The sequence below is a fragment of the Daktulosphaira vitifoliae genome, unplaced genomic scaffold (genome assembly GCF_025091365.1).
Source record: "Daktulosphaira vitifoliae isolate Bord-2020 unplaced genomic scaffold, ASM2509136v1 Scaffold_1, whole genome shotgun sequence".
Lineage (NCBI taxonomy): Eukaryota > Metazoa > Arthropoda > Insecta > Hemiptera > Phylloxeridae > Daktulosphaira > Daktulosphaira vitifoliae.
Window position 1 is genome coordinate 49,998,350 of NW_026099572.1, and position 21,493 is coordinate 50,019,842.

General features: G+C 31.3%; 2 protein-coding genes across 2 annotated transcripts in view; one reads left to right on the forward strand and one right to left on the reverse strand.

The window, feature by feature from the left end:
- Positions 1-2,064, reverse strand: part of LOC126895133 (uncharacterized) — a 5,693-nt gene extending 3,629 nt beyond the window's left edge. Inside the window, exon 1 of the mRNA XM_050666656.1 lies at positions 1,129-2,064. Within this exon, the coding sequence (XP_050522613.1) occupies positions 1,129-1,452 (324 nt within the window). The 5' untranslated portion in view covers positions 1,453-2,064. The remainder of the gene's footprint in view (positions 1-1,128) is intronic.
- A 479-nt stretch (positions 2,065-2,543) lies between these two features.
- Positions 2,544-19,943, forward strand: LOC126895128 (putative polypeptide N-acetylgalactosaminyltransferase 9; the record flags this gene model as incomplete). The annotated part of the gene is given in 2 exon segments (XM_050666648.1): positions 2,544-2,689; positions 19,774-19,943. Coding segments are annotated over 2 exon segments (316 nt in total), but the record flags the coding sequence as incomplete, so codon positions are not given.
- Positions 19,944-21,493: the final 1,550 nt, after the last annotated feature.

Here is a 21,493-nt window from a genome sequence, read left to right on the forward strand (position 1 = left end):
AAAAAAAAGAAGAAATACACACAATAGGGTATTTTGATTTAGGCTGACTTGCGCCTTAGTTGCGGGACGATTATATTATATAAATTATCCTATAATAAGGGTAGCCGTAATAACGGCTGTTTAAAAGACCACGATTTTGCTGCTGTAACAACTTAGTTAACTTGTATATATTAAATGTGCATGTCGAATTAATTTTATAAAGAAATAATTTATTTAAAAATATTAGCTGGCTCGCTCTATTAGTACCAATTGTAATTATAAGTAATGGCTGTTCAATAAGGTCATAATATGTTAACAAAAGTATTTATTCTAAAAGTTTTGATTATTAAAGGTGCGTTTTAAATAATAACTATAGAGAGGCATATAATCGTGTATAAAATTAATTTATAGTTATACCTAACTATACAATTGTTACTATTATAATAAAGTGAGCCAATAAGAAATAAAAAATATTTAATTTATAAATTAACCGTGAAAAGCGGTATATAAAAATTGTAGTACACTTAGGGGGGGATCCCTCACTAAAAGTTTAAAATAAAACAGAGAGATAGGCGCCTCCACCAATTGTTACGTCGCTATTTAGGGGTTTAGCCTAAATGCCCGTCGACAGTATTCTAAGGGACCAACGGGGGATAGCTGGCTAGGCTATATCTACCTTAGGTACTGAAGTTTCCTATTTAATTTATATTCCCTTAGAGGAACTACCAAGGGTCGCACTACAATATATATATATAACACTTTAGGTTAACAACGATATAAATAAATATTTATTAAGCAATTGAAATATTAAATGGATAATACAACCTGCTGGACACCTAGAGATGATATAATCCAACAGGGAGCTGACGGCGACACACACACACACTATAATATACGGGGTAGCGAAGTTAAGTTAATTATCAGGCAAAAGTAGTGATCGCGAAGATGGTAAAATGTCAACTGTCGATAGGGATATCTTATTATGGCACATTGGCCGTGAATTGCAAAAAGTGTTTATGTGTGCAGTCCGCCCTCCTGTTAGTATTGCTGTATGTCACTGTGTTAATTATATATATATATATGTCTATTAAACGGTACAACGATGTTATGGGGGGCAGAGATATGGGCACATGCAAATGTGATCGTATCAATATCAAATTGGTCATCATTTTGTTTGGCAGTAAAAAATTTATAGAGAGCCATTATTTCATTTGTTCTAGGAGAACAATATTTTTCTAATCTATTTAATATTCCGGGTACATCAGTATCCATATTTTTATCAGTCACTAAAGTGTTATACACTTTTAATGCATCTGAACCAATCAAGTTCAAAAGGCGAGCTACTTGTACTTGCTTTGGCTTGCCATCAGTTTCCGTGGCAGTTATATATATTTCAACTTGCTGTTTAAAAAACTTAAAGTTTTGTGGCAAGATACCTGTCATTTTAAGCGGCGACGGTTTATTAAATTCCATAATAGTTGATTAAAAAAAAAAAAAAAACCAATTGAAAACACTAATTTGTAATTATTATTTAGTCAACGGGTAATACACGTAGAATTCATTAGCCATGTTTCATTATTTATTTTATAATAAACTCTTTTTTATTATTTATGAATTAAATACAAAACGTGCATTTTGCTGAAATGTTAGGTTAGATGATAACAGCAGTACTGCCACATTGATTCAGTTTTAATAATCAACAATTGGTATTGATCAACCAAAGTAATCGCATTAATTTTGGATCAATTAGTGTTTTAGGAAATATTATACGAGTTTTTTTCATAAATGAAATGGATTAAAAAAAATTTACTATAAATTTAGAAACTCTTTGTTTTTTGTGAAATTTACTATTGATTGTAGAATTTTATTCTACTTAATGAATTATTACTTATGGTAATAGCTTTTAGGTATGCCCGCATTGGATCCCGTTGTGTTATGTATGTCATGAATACTTGACACACGAACAATACTCTAATATTATTCTTAAATATCGATTTTTTTCAACTAGATTTTATTCAACTATTGTCGCCATGTAATAATTTGTGTATTAATAATAACAACATTTTTAAATTTACTGTTTGCAGGTTAGTTTGAGTGGGACACGTCGACCATGAAAGTAGCGTCGTATCTCTACCGCCGCAAATCGGAGTTGCTCAAGGGACTCGTTCTCGGCTGCACCGTGTGGCTAACAATCACTGTGCTCCTTTTCATGGAAGATCGGCGAATCACGCCGGTGTCTAACGAGTCGGCTGTCGAAGCTCTTTACCAGCCCTCGGCGTTGGCCCAACGCGCTGCGGCCTCGAGCGATGACGACGCTGCCGACGAAAACCGCCTACTCGACGAAGAATTTCCCATGGAGGGTGGCGTGGAAAACCGAGAAAAACTACCCATACTGATAGCCGTTAAACAGCAACCGGTACGGACATCGTNTTAAACAGCAACCCGTACGGACATCGTCGAAACGGGCAGCCGCGGCCATTGGAGCGTCAGGTTTGCTTCTCAATGGCGAGGGAGTTTTGCCCCAGCCTGACGGCGGCATAGAAAAACGGCAACAGTACGGTGAAATGGGACGTCCAGTAATTTTACCGACTAACCTCACTGCCGACGTCAAGAAATTGGTGGACGAAGGCTGGACGAAAAACGCGTTCAACCAATACGTCAGTGATCTCATATCAGTGCACAGAAAGTTACCAGATCTTCGAGATGAATGGTAAGTGACATTTTCATGTTTCAAATTTGTCTTGATTCCCATTAGGCTCTATTGAAACAAAGTTATTTTATTAATTAAAAACATTATTTTATATTTGATTTATTATTATATTAAAGTCTACTATTTTTTTTTTTTCATTAAAACCATTATTTTTCCCGAAAACCATCTAAAATGTACCTTTTAAAGTGCACCATTCCGGAAAACAATTTCGTGACGGTGGGCGGTGACAAAAGTTTTTGTCTGTTAAGTACGTTTCGTGGGGAAATTAGAATCACGTTTGTTGTAAACGTTTGTTAAAATTCTCCATTCTTACCCCGAGGATTTATGAGGGAGTGTGTATACATGATATAAAAACTAGGCCAAACCGAGTCCTTTGAATATGGATATAATAAAACTGCGTAAAGTTCGGCAGTATTTAAGTATTTTCTTAAATCTACCAAGCCCAACAAAACCATTTTAGTTTTCGGCATTGTTATCATTATGTGGTTGTCCACCTCGTTTGACTGCCGAAAGCGCATACTTTGTTTTAACGTGATATCCACCGGTCTAATCCAGAAAAATCCAAATGACGAATGAAGATAAGTACCCAATGGCAGCATTTGTTGACGGTGGGTTGGATACGTGTTAGACGGCCGCATTAAGTCACTTCCACTGTTTTCGAAAACAGTTTGTTGGCCGTAAACAATACTTTAAGCTGTTTTCAAACCGTGTTAAACGACAAGGGTTGTGTTGAAGCTTGGAGTTATCAATTGGGTATATATTAGACTTACGGCTTATATGTGTTTACCCCGGCGTGCAAAGTTCATCTTAATCTTAATCCAACCCAGCCGGTAAGCGTACTGTAAGAGATGAGCCGTTGAAAGTGCTGTGTAGTCGTTGTGCACATAATATACACAACACATTCCTTAAGGTATCTCACGAATTTTGGGGCTCTAGTAGAAAATCACTTTAAACCATTTTTAGAAAGTCCTTACGCCGCTATACTGGCACATGTCCCCTGGGAAATGTCAAAAACTTTCGGTTTCAAGTTAACTCTGAGGATTCGCCGCTTCTACACGAGTCTATCCACGCTCGGCGTAAAACTTAATAACGCCGTTGGAACTCGGTTTTTACGTATCTCAATATATTAACAGAAATGTCGTTTTTACCTAATGAATAGTACGGTCGACACGCGTATAAAACATTCACGGTGCGCCGCACAAAATAAATAGCTTCTTAAATGGCCGAGGAATAATTCTATATCTATTTAGTAAGAAATGCAATAGAACTGACGTGGAAGTAATATTATTCATGTACTGTTTCTTAATTTTTTCCTTTTGGCAAATGCAGCAACGAAAAAGTCATTTGGAGTTTCAATTTTTCTTGTTAGAATGGTGTTTATTAAAACGACAACTGGTAAAGTAATGAGGTTCGATTTTTTTTTTTTTACTGCAGTTTTAATTAGTATCTAATGGGAATTTTTCATCGCTATTAAACGTTTACAAAGTGTTTGAACGCACAGTTAAAGTCATTAAACATTCGGATATTGTTTAGAAAAAATAATTTTACTGTTGAATTGCCATCGTCTTACTTGAGTATGGTTCAATCACTCGTTAAAACATTTTTCTTGTGGTTTTGATCGTACTTAAAGGTCTGTAAGACGATTCAAAAGGCAAATTAATTTTTTAGACGATGTTCGAATATTTACTTGACTCACTGTATAATAATATTTATCATAAAATTAGACAATAAATTCAAAAAATATATTTTATTAAAAAACAGTATTTCTTGGTGTTTCGTTTTTTTGAAAATTATTTTCTTTATGTTAAANGAAAATTATTTTCTTTATATTAAATAATATGTTTGTGACGTATCTTTTTTATTGATGGTATTATTTTTGTTGTTTGAATGGTTGAGAAATTGAAAGAGCAAAGACGGCTTTATGCTGTTAACGCCGCAATACTTCTTATACTTCAATTTGATTTACGATTTGTGAAAAATATTTTTTGCTCGCGAAAAGTCACTATGTAGTAATACTTTTGACTCTATTGTATAATATTCATATATTATAATAAATATATTTTATAAAAAAAAATTTTTGATTTAAAATATTGAAATTTATTAGTACGCTGTGAGAGCATATTTAATAGATTGTTTTTGTCCTCGGAGTTAATTTTCATAAGTTTTGTTGTCAAATGATGATTTATTTAAAGTTGTGTTCATTTGTGAAAAACTTTTATTGCTAACAATTTATTTTATATATTGTAATAAATCTTTTTGTCGAAACTATAACAGATTTTAATGTAATAAAAAAAAAGTTATTCTTTCAGAGATTCCTAAATAATAGTTTGCGTTAAACAAAAGTTTCGTATTATACGCCTGGGAAAGTTCTTAATGTTTCGCACATCTTATCGAACAGAACCGATGCATAATTGTTCTGTAAATACACCCAAGTTAGTGAATTCGGTTATCCTTTGAACTGTAATTGCGCATTGTATAATTGGTCGACTGTATTATACTGTATGGTTGTCTGTTGCAAAACAGAATAAACAGTTACTATATTATGAAAGCCTTTGAATTAAACCTTTGAATCATTACACTATTGTTTCATAAAATAGAATTTCAATGTGATCATTTGTTTTTGATTTTCAATTTTTATTGATTCAAATGTATTTAGCATATGCACTTTAAAAATATATAAATAACGTGATTTTATGATAGACTAATAAACAAATGTTTATTTTACTTGTTATACAGTAAGCAGATCTATATTACTACTATGATTCTGAAAATGAATTTACTCGACAACATTTAATAATAAGAGATTTAATAAATTTACAATATATTTTAGTTTTAAAAATTTGATGAGTACATGTATTAATTTTCCATTATTACATAATAAGGCCGATAGAGTAAATTGGGATACTCAATACCCACAAGGAACTAAGTCCGATATTGAAATAATTAATTGAATTTTGTAGTCATGAATCAATGATTGATAAATATGAAATCTTAAATCAATTTTTACGTGTTTTTAGTGGTTATAAAATCATAGAGATAAAATTATATACATTATGAACATTTTATAAATTTGTCAAATCTTCATTGTACAATTCACTCTTAAAAAATACTATTTCAGTTTATAAAACAATTTAATAAGACTTAAATTTTGTTTCGTTATATGTTTAATAGTTTACTAATTAATATTAAGTAATGACATAATTTTATTTTCACACACAACTTTCGTCGCGTAATTTAATGAAAAATTTTTTATTTAAGGTAAAAATCTAACATAGTTCTAAAAGTGTTTTAATTTGTATATTTAATAGTTTGTATAGCTTAAAAAAACAAAAATTGTTCATAACTATTATTTACTACGCGATATAAAAACTCGCGCACTTTTACCTCTGATCACTTTATTATGTTTTTAAAGAGAAGATTTCGAGTAATTTGTGCGATGACTTTGATATCTATCCTATAAATTATCCTCCTTAAACCATAATGCAGGTCAAGCCTTTTGTTGATTCAGCTACTTGAGTATAATTTAATTTAACCGTTACATACAAGCAAATCATACCGGACGACTGCCGACGAAATATAAACTTTACTTAGTGCTGCTTTTGGATAGTGTGCTCTTTCACCGGTATCGCCTTGTCACGCGCATCCTTCGAATTTGCTCGAAAAGGTCACACACGGTTTCCGTCGGTGTCATGTTCGATAAATTATCGTGCAAACGACATGGCCAATAGTGATGTCACTGTTTCGACCTTCTCCCTGTCTATTTATTTATATGTCCACAGCGTTTTAGACTGGAATATCGAAACAACGTTGAAACTATAAGCAGATTGTTCGTTAGTCGTTTGTGCAGGAAGTTCAATGTTCCAATGAATGGGATTTCTGCTGTTTTATTATTATTATTTTTTTTTTCCAAATTTACCCGAAACTACAAAAAGAGTTATTGTGTTTATATTTTCAATGAGCGTTAACATTTTCTAGAGTAGCATCTTCAATAAATTATTTTTGTGGTGATCTCACGCGGCGACGAAAAACGTATATATATATATTTGTGCATTATTATTCTTTGAACTGAATAATCGGCTGAGCTTATGTCCGCCCCAAACGATCACTACAAAACTGGTGAATAAACCAAAAAAAAAAAATGCTCTAGATTCCACNAAAAACGTATATATGTATATATATATATATGTGCATTATTATTCTTTGAACTGAATAATCGGCTGAGCTTATGTCCGCCCCTAACGATCACTACAAAACTGGTGAATAAACCAAAAAAAAATGCTCTAGATTCCACCCACTTCATCTGAACCATAAAAAGTTTTTCCTCTCAAAAATGCGTTAAAAGATATTTATTCCACCAAGGCTGAAAGGGTCCCCGACGTGGTGTTCCCTAATACTGTTCCAAAGTTTTGCAAATTAAACATAATAAAAGAAAAAACTCATATGAGCGTGTGAATAATTCAATTACAGACGAAGATCATTATTAGATATTTTTTTATGGCCGTATATAATTAGAATATCTCTATAGATGTTTAATTTTATTATCATTAATTATTCGTACAAAAATCATTTCGAAAGATTATTTTTTTTTCCTTGTGGAATATTGATGAGCTCGAGAACTTTACTTGTAAATAGTTATACAAAGCTACTACCAATTAAAAATTCATAGAGGCCTCCGGCTTATGGGCAGCATAAATATACAAGAAATATCAATGTCAATAAGCTTATGTTCATAAAAAACTATCATTGTACTTAAGAAGATATAGCCATGAACGCAATAGAAATCATAATGAATAAGGCTGAAAATACTGGTGTATAATCCATGTTTTGTCATTATTATAAAATTTATCATTATATGCACTCCGCAGAAAACATTTTGCAATTTATGTCAATATATTATCGCGATATCCTAATGAACTACATGAATGTACTCCTCACGACTATCGTGACACAACGGCTTTTATTGGTAATCGTTAAAATATTCATTTTATTTATTTCTACTAAAACATTAATTATTGTTTGAATATAATGCTATTGTAACGAAATGACATCAAAAATTTATTTTTAAACTATAGCAATTAAATATAAACGTATTTTTTACAAATTGTTCATTATAAATATTGATAACATAAAAATTATCTTGCTATTGATTAGTTACAACGACGTGTTCGTTATACTTGAACAATAATAATATAAATTTTTTTTTATATCCCTCAACGTTATTCACTCTATGTAAACTATTATAATTTTTGGTGAGCAGTTTTAAACTATTTTATCATTATTAATATTGTATTTTATTCTACACTTGGAATAATATTGAAATACAAATGGTATTTCAAGTAGCGTCGGGAATAATTTTATAACGAAACGATCCTATAAAGACGAGTGTATTTTAGGACACTTATGGAGTGCATTTTATATGGTTTTTCAGGGTATTAAAAAGTGGACATGACAATTATTGTAGTTGTTGAATAATCCACCGTAATTGTTCTTAATGTTTTCGAGAGTGAAACGACTTTGAAATAATTATTTTTTATATCAATCATGTAGTAATAATAAACTTATTTTAAAATATTTATACGAGTGGCAATCGCGAACATTATATAATTAGTTATATTGGCATTTGATATATCGAATAGATTACTATGCTGTACGACAATACAAATAGTATGCCGATGAATTTGACGTCGAGTTAAGAATTAAAGCACAAGTATAAGGTCTTTGATAAGGTGGTGGCTCAAAGCTAAAGGTCTGGAATTAATAACGGGTGACATTTCTAAAACCATCGTTGACATCAACAGCTCCGTCTTGTACACGTCTTACCTGACTCGTCATACCACCCCATCCCTGTTATTCTCACATCTCGTCCAAAACACCACGTGACCTCTTGAACAATATACAGTGTAGTCCAAAAGGCCACCTAAATTGAATCGGACGTGAGCGTTATAAACTCGGAGGCCCTTAATGCATCGTTGACCGCAAATATTACTGTGAAAATGCCATTAGAGGCGTCCGTGCGCTGTCAAGGGACAGTTGTGTTTTTTTCCGGGTCTTCCTTAATCGTATAATAGTTCTCGGCTGCAGCGTACGGAATTACTTTGCCAGTCCACTGCTGAAGTCAGTAACACAAACGCCAACGCGATGATAGTTTACTGTTAAAGCCAACGCGCATAAAAATTTGTAAATNTCCGGGTCTTCCTTAATCGTATAATAGTTCTCGGCTGCAGCGTACGGAATTACTTTGCGAGTCCACTGCTGAAGTCAGTAACACAAACGCCAACGCGATGATAGTTTACTGTTAAAGCCAACGCGCATAAAAATTTGTAAATTTTCTCGGGTTCACACGATGTGCCTCTCGTACGTTTTATTAAAATTCAACGAACCAGCACGTTATGGTTTTTTGAAATATTTTTCATTTATTGCCCGTGTGTGTCATACCATGAAAAGGCTTGGGCGTTTACATCTTTTATGCGGGGCGTAAATAAAACGACATAATATTTATACGAGATTGTGTTACCGCCGTGTGAAATATGTACCAAACTAAGTACGCCCGCCTTGTACAATTCAGAGTATTGTAATTTGAACTATATTTTTATGGTACGTGCAGGAGGTTTTTTACGAGCCTACGAATGCACTGAAATAAAACTTGTGAATGTGTTCCCGTAACTCGTTTCAAATGTTTTTCCAGCACATTTCCATTTTTAACTGTAATCTGTCAATGTTTGGCCCTCGGTCGATGTCAATTTTCCGTAAATCGATGAATTGCTGCGTATTAATAAATTTATTGTCATTAAAAGTAATTTTATAACGCTACATTCAAACTACACGACTGTATAAGATTATTTTAATTGATTATTATGTTTTAATTCCGCTAGAGTTTGATTTTTATCGTGACTAGTCTGCGTGGAAATCGATTCAAGCTTTGGTTTAGCCCGAGATCCTGTAAGTCGTATTGTCGAAATAATTTAATTTCAAAGACACCTGTTGTGTACCGTTATATTTGATTAATAATACAAACGAATCTGTCGCGATACGAATCGTTTTATTTTGGATACTTCTCAATTCGTTTATGCTAATAGAAAATATTTTAAATTTAATAAATCATCAAAGTTAAAATGGTCGGAGGTGCACTATGATAAATCGCCTGTTCTTATGAAACGCTGAATGGGTGACGTTCATAACGTTTGACTTAAATTCCGTATCATTGTCTTTCTTTCTGTGAAATCATACGGAATATAATGAAATAAACAATACTTTGTGTAAAGTTAAAATATTATTAAATTCTGTGAGACGGTTTTGATAATTTTGTCAATTGAATAATAAAAACGCATTTGCCTATGCTTTTACCTAAACTATTTAAAAATCAATATTATCGAAACATAACCCGTTATCAGAATATTATTACACGATTGAATTTATCTCACAGGCTGATTGATTGTCTATTTTAAATTCTCGTGTACAGTTATCGGTCTCCGGCATTGATTCTATCAAATTCCATGACATAACATTTTCTTAAATGTTAACTCGAATTATTCACATTGGTACGCCACGCACTTGAACTACAAATATTTGACTGGGCATGAATATGACCGCCATTGAAAATATAGTAATTCCTATAAAAGCCCCACCTTAGCTGAGTAACAGGAAATGATTTCTTCTTATTCCGTCCGGACTGTTTTTACGATGCTGAGCATAGCGAAAGCGTGATATCCACCGATTAACTGGTTTGATCTGAATCACACAGGTGGAACGAAGGCGGTAATGAAAATTTCAAATCCGGATGAGCAAAAAACTCATTTCAAATATGTTGTTTAATATTTGAACGCATTCATAAGATTTTTAACGGGTAGCCCGCTGATATGTCAAATGATGTTTATCGCGAAATGAGTTCAATTATTACGGTTTGTTTTCGGCCATTTGTCAAATTACTGAATGGTTGAAAATTTTATGTAAAAATTTTGTGATTTTTTTTATTTTATTATTTTCCATTAAACATTTTATTTTCTCGTATAAACGCTTTTTTGATAGACTCACACCAGTAACTAGTATATCGATGATATTTTTATGCACAATTAAACTTATCTCTTGCTAATTTACTCTAGTAAACTAACTGTTGGCTTCCGGACGGATGACCACCTGGTAATTTTACAGCAGCAAAAACGCCTAGTGCTAAAGGCAACGGAAAACCACTACCCTGACCTTTCCCTTATTTGCGCAAATATAATCTGAAAATTAATATGTCTAGTGTCAACTAACCTTTGGTTGTAAAAAAATAAAAACTATTAACTAACTTGGAAACGTTTCTTTTTCTGAGTAATGTTCAAGACCGTACGCGGTATCACATTACACTTATACATTATTGACAAATACAAATAATATATTACCAAAGATAGCATTTGATGTCATTATTACTTACACACCGCATAAACCTACCTAATTATATATTGATGACAAGAGCTTAAATAACTGACGAAATTAAGAAATGAGGTTGGCACACCTTGTCCAACCGTTCAATTATATTGTTATTTTATAATATAATTGTTTTCATATTAACGCTGCATTTTTCATTTTTTAATTAACACTATTAACACTTTTATTCTGTGAACCGGATTCACAACGCCACACACAATTCACAAGACTAACTATTTTATCACCTAAAATTCAGGAATGCGATAAGTCATTATGTTTTTTGTTTTAATTTGATACAACAGTTGTATAGGTTAACTAATAATAATGTTTCTAGTACATTATAAAATCAATTTATTGCAAACCCGACTCTGATATTATGTTCTCCTGTTAAGTAAAGTTCCAATGATGTGTTTGTGCGAACTATTTTATACATTTCATCATACCCGTGTAAATTATGTATAATGACAAATTTATGTTGTTTTGAGCACATGGCTGTTATAACATTAAACGTCTAAATGGAATTTCATTTAATGTTTTCACTTTTTGGTGTCTTGAATATTTCTAGGCGACTGCTTTCATATTTAAAGCCGAAGTTGACGTCGCAAAAAGTGAAACATTAAAATAATAAGACATACAATTTTAAGTGCGTGGTGTGAGTGTACTCGAAACCGCCCGGTGCAAATGTTTTAGTCTGTTGAATTCATATCTATTTTGTAACATCTCTTTATATTTGCATATCTTCCAATTACATTTGTAGACGATTTCCTAGTTTAGTGACAAACAAACTTAACTTTGTACGAGACTCGCATAAAAGCATATGAGTACCATTGGGATTGATGTACTCGACGTTTAGTTTATCTATGTGATTTACATTGTCACCGCTGTTTGCCGTATGATACATAATGCAATCGCTGACTGTAAGACTTAACGTTATTTTTGTGTACGCAGTGAACCTTTGAGCACAACTCGCCACATAATTTATTTAAATTTACATAGAACTGTACGGAATTTGATTGATTTGTTCACAGCAAACTGCAGCGATTGTCACGACTAATGCGAATAGCGCAGCGCTGTTTCCTCACACGGTTATTATTTTTAACGGCGTTGAACAATTATATACACGTCAACCAATATACAAACGATGGGTTTAGTGTATTCGACTTTTTTTTTTTTTTTTTCCGTTATTAGTGCCGAAAACACAAATGGGATTTTTACACACAATTCGGATGACAATCCGGACGCATTAGACGTGCATCCAAAACGGATACGATCGGATTTTCGTATCCGAGAGGTTTTGTTTTAATTAAACGCAGTACCGGTGTAATACCTATCTCTGTTTTTTTTTGTGTTTGACCGTTTACACATGTGTCGATTACATTTTGTGCTTTGGGGGCTTTGACGTGACCAGCGCCATCGAGTTTAGCAAATTTCATCGTCCCATCGTCGAGCAGTCCTTCATTGGGTTCTCTTTATTATAAAACATGCCGCACCGGTCAGAGCACGTCCGATTTTACATACCTATCTCAGTCTCATTTGCGTACATTGAAACCCAATCGGCAAATTGAAAATTCACATGGGATGAATAATTGTACGTCGATTATGTATACACTCGACTGGTGTTGACGAAAATCCGAAAACCAATGAGTTGCGTTACTATTATATGATATTTTGCCTCAATTAGTCCTAAGTACTCGTTACAATTCTCTAGTGACTCAGAGTTGAACGGCTTTTAACGTGTTCACAAACAATAATTTATATTTACTTGGCCCGCCTAGCGTGTCATACCGAAGGACCGAAATTCACCAAAATTCTATCAAAACTGAAGTACTAAAGAGCAAAAAATACATGTAATTTCAACATTGACGAATGTTGTGTTCATTTTTGCACAAAAAAAACCACTTTATTCCGACTACTGATCATTTATTATATCTACATTATTAAAACGTATATAATTATGTATAATTTAGATGGGCTCTAATTATTATGTTAAAGTGTGTTAATGGCTTAATTATACAACGTGCTGATAATAGTATCGACCGCAACTTTTATAAGACATAAAACACAATACGAACTTTTAATGTTTCAAGAAATAATTAAGTTTCAAAAATCAGTATTTTTTTTCTCTCGTTATTATTGCTTCTTGAATACTTCTTTTAGAGAAACCGAATCGTTTTACAGCGTTTTTTTTTTTTATAAAAAGTCGGTTCGTGTTCCCTACGAAAATATAATCAAAAATCCATTNGTGTTTTTTTTTTATATAAAAAGTCGGTTCGTGTTCCCTACGAAAATATAATCAAAAATCCATTATTACGATTGACCTGAACAATAATGATTTAAAATATCAACATTTACAATAGGAATCGTTAAAGAGTATACCTATAAATATCCGCATTAATGTAATTTCAACAACTTACTTTTGAATGCTTAATGTCATTCGGGCATAATTAAGTATTAATGATCATAAAATTATTACTCCACCCAGTTGGAAATATTTACACAAAAGATTTTTTAACTATTTATTTACTATATTCGCTAATACGATTTCAAAGGAATTATGAAATTTATTGTTACAATTCTGATTTACAATAAATTATCTCAGTACTGAATTTGAACAAGTAGAAAATTACCCTGAATTGAATTTGTTGATTAAGTTTTCTATCAATTTTTTAACAGAATTGATTCGAGACAAGAAATTAAAACTTTAAGTTGAATATATACGTCATCAATTATTTATCTGTTCATAGAATAATTTTTCATTGGAAATATTTTTATCTAAGAGCAACATAAAATGAGAATATTTACATATGTGTGAATATTATGAGGAACATACGAGAAATGTTCCTATAACAAAACATAACTTAAATTTTATTGAATTAAAATTTTCAAATTTCAATTAGAATTTATTATGTTGATTTCTTTGATAATATCATTAGAAAAAAAATGTATAAAATCAAAGACATTAAAATCAGCCCATCGGATTTACGATTCAATTTTTATAATAAAAATTTAAACAGATACCTTTTTTTTAAAAATATCGTATTTTTAATATATAAAGATAGTTTTGAAGTTTCATCAAAGAACTTTGTCTTCTTGATACTTCTTCTTTATAAGTCAACGACTCTTATACAAATGTCGTTGGCATTACATATGATATTTCTGCTGTGTGTGTAATATTAAGTAAAAGATATGCGTAANAAAAATATCGTATTTTTAATATATAAAGATAGTTTTGAAGTTTCATCAAAGAACTTTGTCTTCTCGATACTTCTTCTTTATAAGTCAACGACTCTTATACAAATGTCGTTGGCATTACATATGATATTTCTGCTGTGTGTGTAATATTAAGTAAAAGATATGCGTAACATGAATTGCAAAATATATTATGAGGCTTATTATTGAGTTTATATTATTATAATGAATTATGCCTAATAATGAAAATACAATTATAAATATTANGAATACTGCCTAATAATGAAAATACAATTATTAATATTAAATATAAAGAAAAAAAAAAAGGAAATGTTGCAATAATCAAAAAAACACATACCGACATTTTTAAGTTAAAACCGCTTTTAGTCCAACTTAATTTCTATAGTATAACACTATAGTCAAATTAAACATTATATTTATTTATTTTTTGTAAGCAAAATCTTAGTAATGTATCAATATTTAATTATTAAACAATTTTTTTTTTTTNATAAACATTATAATTACTCATTTTTTTTAAGCAAAATCTTAGTAATGTATCAATATTTAATTATTAAACAATTTTTAGTTTTTTTCTTTTTTTATTCATCGCCAAAGTTATTATACCGTTTTAATTATTTATAAAACTATTTTTTATCCCTAGAGGATGTTCAATTAAAACGAATAATTATCATATTTGATTAAACGTTATCAAAAATCAATATATTTTAATTGAAATATTTGGGTTAATTGAGAATTATTTGCAGTAGCTTTTGAAACGGTAACACAATTTTACGAGTTATATGCAAAAGCTAAGTGACAAAAATGAGTTTTTATTATTGCTATTAAAAATTTAAGAAAAAAATTTAAAATAATTAGCCATCGAATATAATAATTTATATTTATTGTCAAAAACATTTCTGACAGATCATTGTGTAGCACCTTAACGTATACAAAACAATAGAAATTTTCAAGAGAGTTTCAAATAGATACTCGAACGCTGTTACATAAATTTTATGTCTGGAAAAAAAAAACATATAAAATCTAACACACAACTGATACGTTAGTCATTCGTGTTATTTTGGCATAATGTAATGTTATGACGGATACGAACGAGGTAAAATCATACGAGTGGTGGCCCTGCGGCGAAATGGCTGGATACATTATGTTTAAATATTTTATTACACTTTCTGGGATCGCCGGGTATGCTTCAAACCGACATCGTCACGCACCAATAGAATAATGGGAATTTTTAGTGTATACAATATTATCATCGAGCGAGAAACTAAGACAATAAACTTTGTTCGTTTTTATACGGATCGATTGGCAAGGAAATATGTGCTAAAAAAAAATAAATAAATAACTGCTCGTGTCACTTGTAGCGGGCATCCTCGACAAGTCACGCAGTGTAGTCTTGACGGAAGACAAACTTTCATATACCACAGGTAAAGTTTTTATTTGGTAAAAAAACACCGTCGACCAAAGCAAAGAGTACACGTTATTTAAAAGCCAATGGAAATCTATTCGCTAAAACGACCGATGATATTTACACTCGACAACTCGACTCGACAACACAACAGTACACACACGANCGATTCAACTACAGAACAGTACACACACGAGAATAGTGTGGTTTTCCTGTTGTTTGTGTGGCTTTAGGACATGTCATTGTTTGTTTTTTTTTAATCGTGTTATCACTGGCCAGTGAAATTATGGTAGTGACGAACAAATACCCCAAGCGATTGCTTAACAGGACGCTTAATTAAAAACGAACATTGGACAGTATGGTGACACGGGTAAGAACGGTGTAATTAAGTTAATTAAAAATATCCAATGCCAAGGGCCTCGCGTGGACGTGGCTCTAATGTACCCAGTTCAAAAATATATTATTATTTAATTTGTATTGCTTCTAAAAGTGTCGTCGTACGATCTGTCCCTTAATCATATTTTAGATAATTACTAGTATCTAGTGTATCTAGTGTCTAGTCTCTAGCTATATACTAAAATCCAGCCCCTCATTATAGCTTCACCTGGAACAGATTTTACGTTTTTTCTGCTTTAAAATTCCGATTTATTTTTATTGCGGTCTCCACACAATCTCATATCCGCTATGTTGTATTTCTTTCTGCTAATAAGTAATTTCGTTAGGGAGTTCCATAAATTCTTTGAATTACATGAATTTGATTATAGTAATGATTCCTAAGGGAAGGCGTACTTTTAATATACAGAAATTTACTGAACAGGATCTTTATTTGCGGTATGCTGTGTATACAGTTATGCACGTAAAAATTCTGCTATCATTTTTGGTTTCGAACACTGGTCAAGTGCCTCAATATCTTAACTCTTACTCACAAATATTTTGTTCAAAATCTATTTATGAAACGGGGAAATGTGTTCAATGAATGCTATGGGACATTAGCCACTGAGAAATGTCAATCAAACACCTCAAGTTTAGATTAATTTCAAACAATACGACAAAATGTAAAAACTATAATCGTCGAATCCTAATAATCATAGACAGTAATATTTATTTAAAAAAACATTATAAATTTTGTAATTTTGATTATAAGTAATGTTTCAATAAATAAACCATTACGTTATGATACTAAATGAAGTTCAGAAATATTGTTCGACTTAATACGTTATCAAAATCGTTTTTAGTTAAAATATAGTTGCAAGCACAACTCGTCTAGATTTAGCGGAATAAATATGATTAGAAGTGTTCTTTTGTAGGTATCCGATAAAGACGTTAGGCGCATGTAATCTATACCCGCATTTTATTTCAAAATTTGACTAAACACACGTTATATTATTATTGTCGTTAATATATTATTCTAGGTCGTTTCGCGTGTGCGCGTTGCGGTACAACGTACAGTAATGTAAGTAGCGTACGTATTTATTTAAACCCGAACGATACGTTTAAATAATTAACAAATAGTAGTGTAATATATTTCACTTTCAGATTTGAATAACAAAAAATATTATGGCTGTAACCAAGGTAGGCCAGTTAATTAGCCGTAGCAAAGCAAAAAAAAAACTGCTTTGGTTCAACTATGCATTGATCATAATACTTGTTACTTATTTCATGTATATATCTTGGTGCGGTAATAATATAAAATATTAACATAGGTACGTCTATTGATTATATTGTTTATTTTCTATTGATTTTATTGATGTAATAATGTATGTAACAAAGCTATTGGTGTTGTACTCATTACTTTAATTCTCGTATATAAAAGGATAGAGCAATCCGAGTATAAAACATATATAAAAACAATTATTGTGATGTTTACATGCAGAATAATTAAACAATAATAATATCGCAGACGAAAATATGTTGTAANCAAAGCGACGCAGTTTAAGGTGCACGACACCGTGCGATTTGAGATGCATGTCCATTGTGTACTAAATAATAGTAACAGTGATAATGATATCGCGTTTCGTGTGAATAATTGAACGCCAACCTTCGATGGCATTCTGAAAATTACTCGGGTACACAGAATAATGTTGTTATGAGGTCGACTGTCGCGTTTCCCTCACGATTTACTCATCACTCTCTATTCGATAGAGGTCACGATTTACATGCTGCATTTAGTTTTTGTTATAACTGATCTGAGGTTGGGTGTCTAAACTTTCATGACGGCTAAAAGCCCATGAACTTATTATAGCCTTAACATAAGACTACGTTAATTATTAAACTAACATTTGATTAAATAAAATGTTAGTTAGAAAAAATAAATATTCACCAGTTGATAAATAGTCGATCAGTATAAACTGTAAAATAGCCAACATTTTATCATTAACTTGTATCAAATTAATGCGATCCGCTTAAATTCTTTGAAAGTCGATTTTTNTCGATCCGCTTAAATTCTCTGAAAGTCGATTTTTCCCCATCCGAAAATCTGGCAATTAAAATTTGCTACGAACTTGTACATGTTAGTATCAATTAAATTGACAGCATCGCTTTTGAATGTCAAACTAATGTGAATTTAAACCAAAAAACTGCCATGAAAAATATTAATTGAAAAGAGAAATTGTGAGTTTTAAAGAGAGTGCATTTCATCAAAGTTTAAATTATTTAAGTGTTTTTCATCTGACATAAAAAACGCTTCAAATGAATTTTTTCTAAAAACACATCTTCAAATTATACTAAATTAAAAATATATTAATATGCTGTGGAATCTTATAGTAAAAACCTCACGATGTTTTAAAAAGTAAAACTTAAAAATTCAAACGATAACTGTACTTTTAAAGACTAAAGTACTTTTAAGATGATTTAAAGGAATTTCATAGTATCTCGAGTATTTTTGTTAAACTTATTTCTTTGTGAAATCCGGGAAATTATTTTTATTGTACATTTTATATTAAAAGAGTGTTAACTTTTGATTAAATATTAAAAAAAAAAAAATTCTTCAAATGTTTTCTGAAGTATTTTCTGATGCGTACAACGTGTGCTTCAAAAACATTAACAAAAGTATGAAAGAATATAAATAAAACTTGTGGTGTAAATCGCGTTCGTTTAGAAGATTACTAGTTCTCCGGTCGTCAGGGCGCCGTTACTGGACACCGCGTTGTGGTACAAAAGCCACCTGTTGGGGGCCTTTGATGATTCAAAATATAATAGCTTAGCTTCACTATGCAACAATGGTCCGCCAGTATTTACCTTTCACTCTTCTTTTATTTATTATTATTCTCTTTTTTTTTTTTTTGTTTCATTATACGCCATCCCGACGCCAAATGGGTGACCAAAGAGCAATAAATCAAGAAGGCGACTACCTTTTCCCTCAAAAACATTCATGTATTAAGCTTTTAGACATTTTTTATAATTTCTTCTGTGCATAAAACTCATATACGAATTTTGACTTTATATTAATTATCATCAGTAAATGCATATCAGTGTTAATTTTATTATAATAATACTATATTTATGAGTATGGTGTACTTGTTAATAAATATATTGTTTGCATTCGTAATTTTGGCTCCCTTAAAAAATAGTACAGATTTTTACATAATTAACAATAAATCTCCATTAAAACTAATATGTATCAAATTAAGTAACATTCGAGTATGCATTTCAAATTTGATCAATTTTTTAGGACTATCATATGCTGCAAGAAACTAGTGAAATAAAACTAGGTTTGATTTTTACAGTAATCTTTAAAAAACAGTAGACAGATTTGTTTCGGGACTTACTATGACGTCTCTTGGGTAATTTTATCCATAGATCTGTATTGATAGGGTAAAATTCTATTAGTATGTTAGGATAGTGTCAAAGGCTAATGGAACAGTTAACGACAGAGACGTTCACGCATCCATAACTAGGTAAATTGATATTCATTGCTTTGGAGAATTATTAGCGTTCATCCGGATTACAAAACAGTAATTTTACACTGTATATATATATATATATTACACTAGTGTTGATAATTAAGTGGGTTATTTAAAAGAACATGTTTATAATTTAACTCATTATTTTTATTTTTAATTTTCAGGTGCAAAAAACCTGGAAGGTATTTAGACAACTTGCCTCAAACTTCAGTTATCGTGTGTTTCCACAACGAAGCGTGGTCCGTTTTATTGCGTACAGTTCACTCTGTTTTGGACAGATCACCGGAGCACTTAATCAGAGAAATCATTCTAGTTGACGACTTTTCCGATATGCGTAAGTACTTCATTATTAACGTAAATGATTTTGTTCCTCTAACATTTATATCCATGACAATGATTGATATATCATGCGATGTTAATTAACCCCGGAAGCTTACAAATGGTATGCGTAAAATTAGCTGTGGCATTTGAAAAATATATTTTTAATAAAACGCGGCCATAGCTCGGCACATAGCAGTGCGACATTGTTTCGAATTATAGTTAAAAATTACATTACAGCGATAGTGAATCAGCAATAATGTTAGCCCTGGAGGAAAATAATTTATTTTTGAGCTAGAATATATGTAATAATATTTACAGTATGGGTTTATTACAAATCAAAAAACTTTTAATCCATCGAATATTTCTTTTTTAATCATTTTTACAATTTTGAACTACGTTAAAAGTATATTTTATAATATTGTCTCTAAAAAGAAAACTTTTATTTTTTCAAAAGTTCAAAGCAACCATATTTAGCCCTTTTTTACCAACACATTTAATGGGTCGATAACGACTTCAGGATAAGTATTGATCAAGTTAGAAGCGTTTTAATACATATTTAATTACTTTTTAAAATTATTCCTTATAACTTACAGAGGTTTCAACTTAATTTTTTTAAATATCCACATTTGACTAGCTTAGAAAATAGGAAATGATCTAATTGAGATAAAAATGAATCGACAACAACTTTTAGAATAGTACTTCGAAAATTTTTAATATTTTTACACGTTGACGGGAAGAAAAGTGTGGCTGAGAAATGTTTAATGATATAAATAGTCATATTAACGTATTTCCTCTAGCCTGTATTTGAAAATCATTATAACTTATGAAGTACTCATTCAAAAGTTATTACCGATTCGTCATTTCTTAAATAGCGATTTCCTATTACTTAATCTAGTTAAATATGTTTGTTTATACGTAAAAAAATTAAGTCCTGTTTTTTTTTTTGTAGAATATAGATATTATAATATTGGGTAAACTAAACACTACAAATCTAATGTAATTTAACGTGTATGATTTTATTCAATATAAATTTTCCTGGCCGTATTTTGTGAAGACGTCTCAATTCACTTTGCGTAAATTCCATCATAGCATAGATTGTATTAGTATTATTGAATTATTAGTATTATAATTCTGACGAACACGATTACTGGGTAATGTTGACTTCGCGCAAATTTGTTTCATATTACGTGGTTTACATTAAGAAGTAAGTTTTGATCTTTAGGCACGCAACATAAATCTGGAGATGATTTTGTACCTCAGCTTCTGGGTTCAAAGGGGCCCTGCTGTTTAGCATTATAAATCAACTTAAACCGGTTTGTGGTAGCCCAATTTCAAAGTAATTCTACATTTTCATTATCGACCGTGCCTCCCTTTTTCGTGCTATGAGAGGTATCCGTATTGGTAAATAAACGATATTACGCCGGCTTTAGATTTTTCTTATATTTATTGTACTTTAATTTTTCGGATCTCTTGAAAGGCATGATAGTCAAAGGGATCAAGGGCTGTTTTTACAGCCCTTTTTTAACCCAAGAAAAGTGTGTGAACGTTTGGCCTGGTTTACAC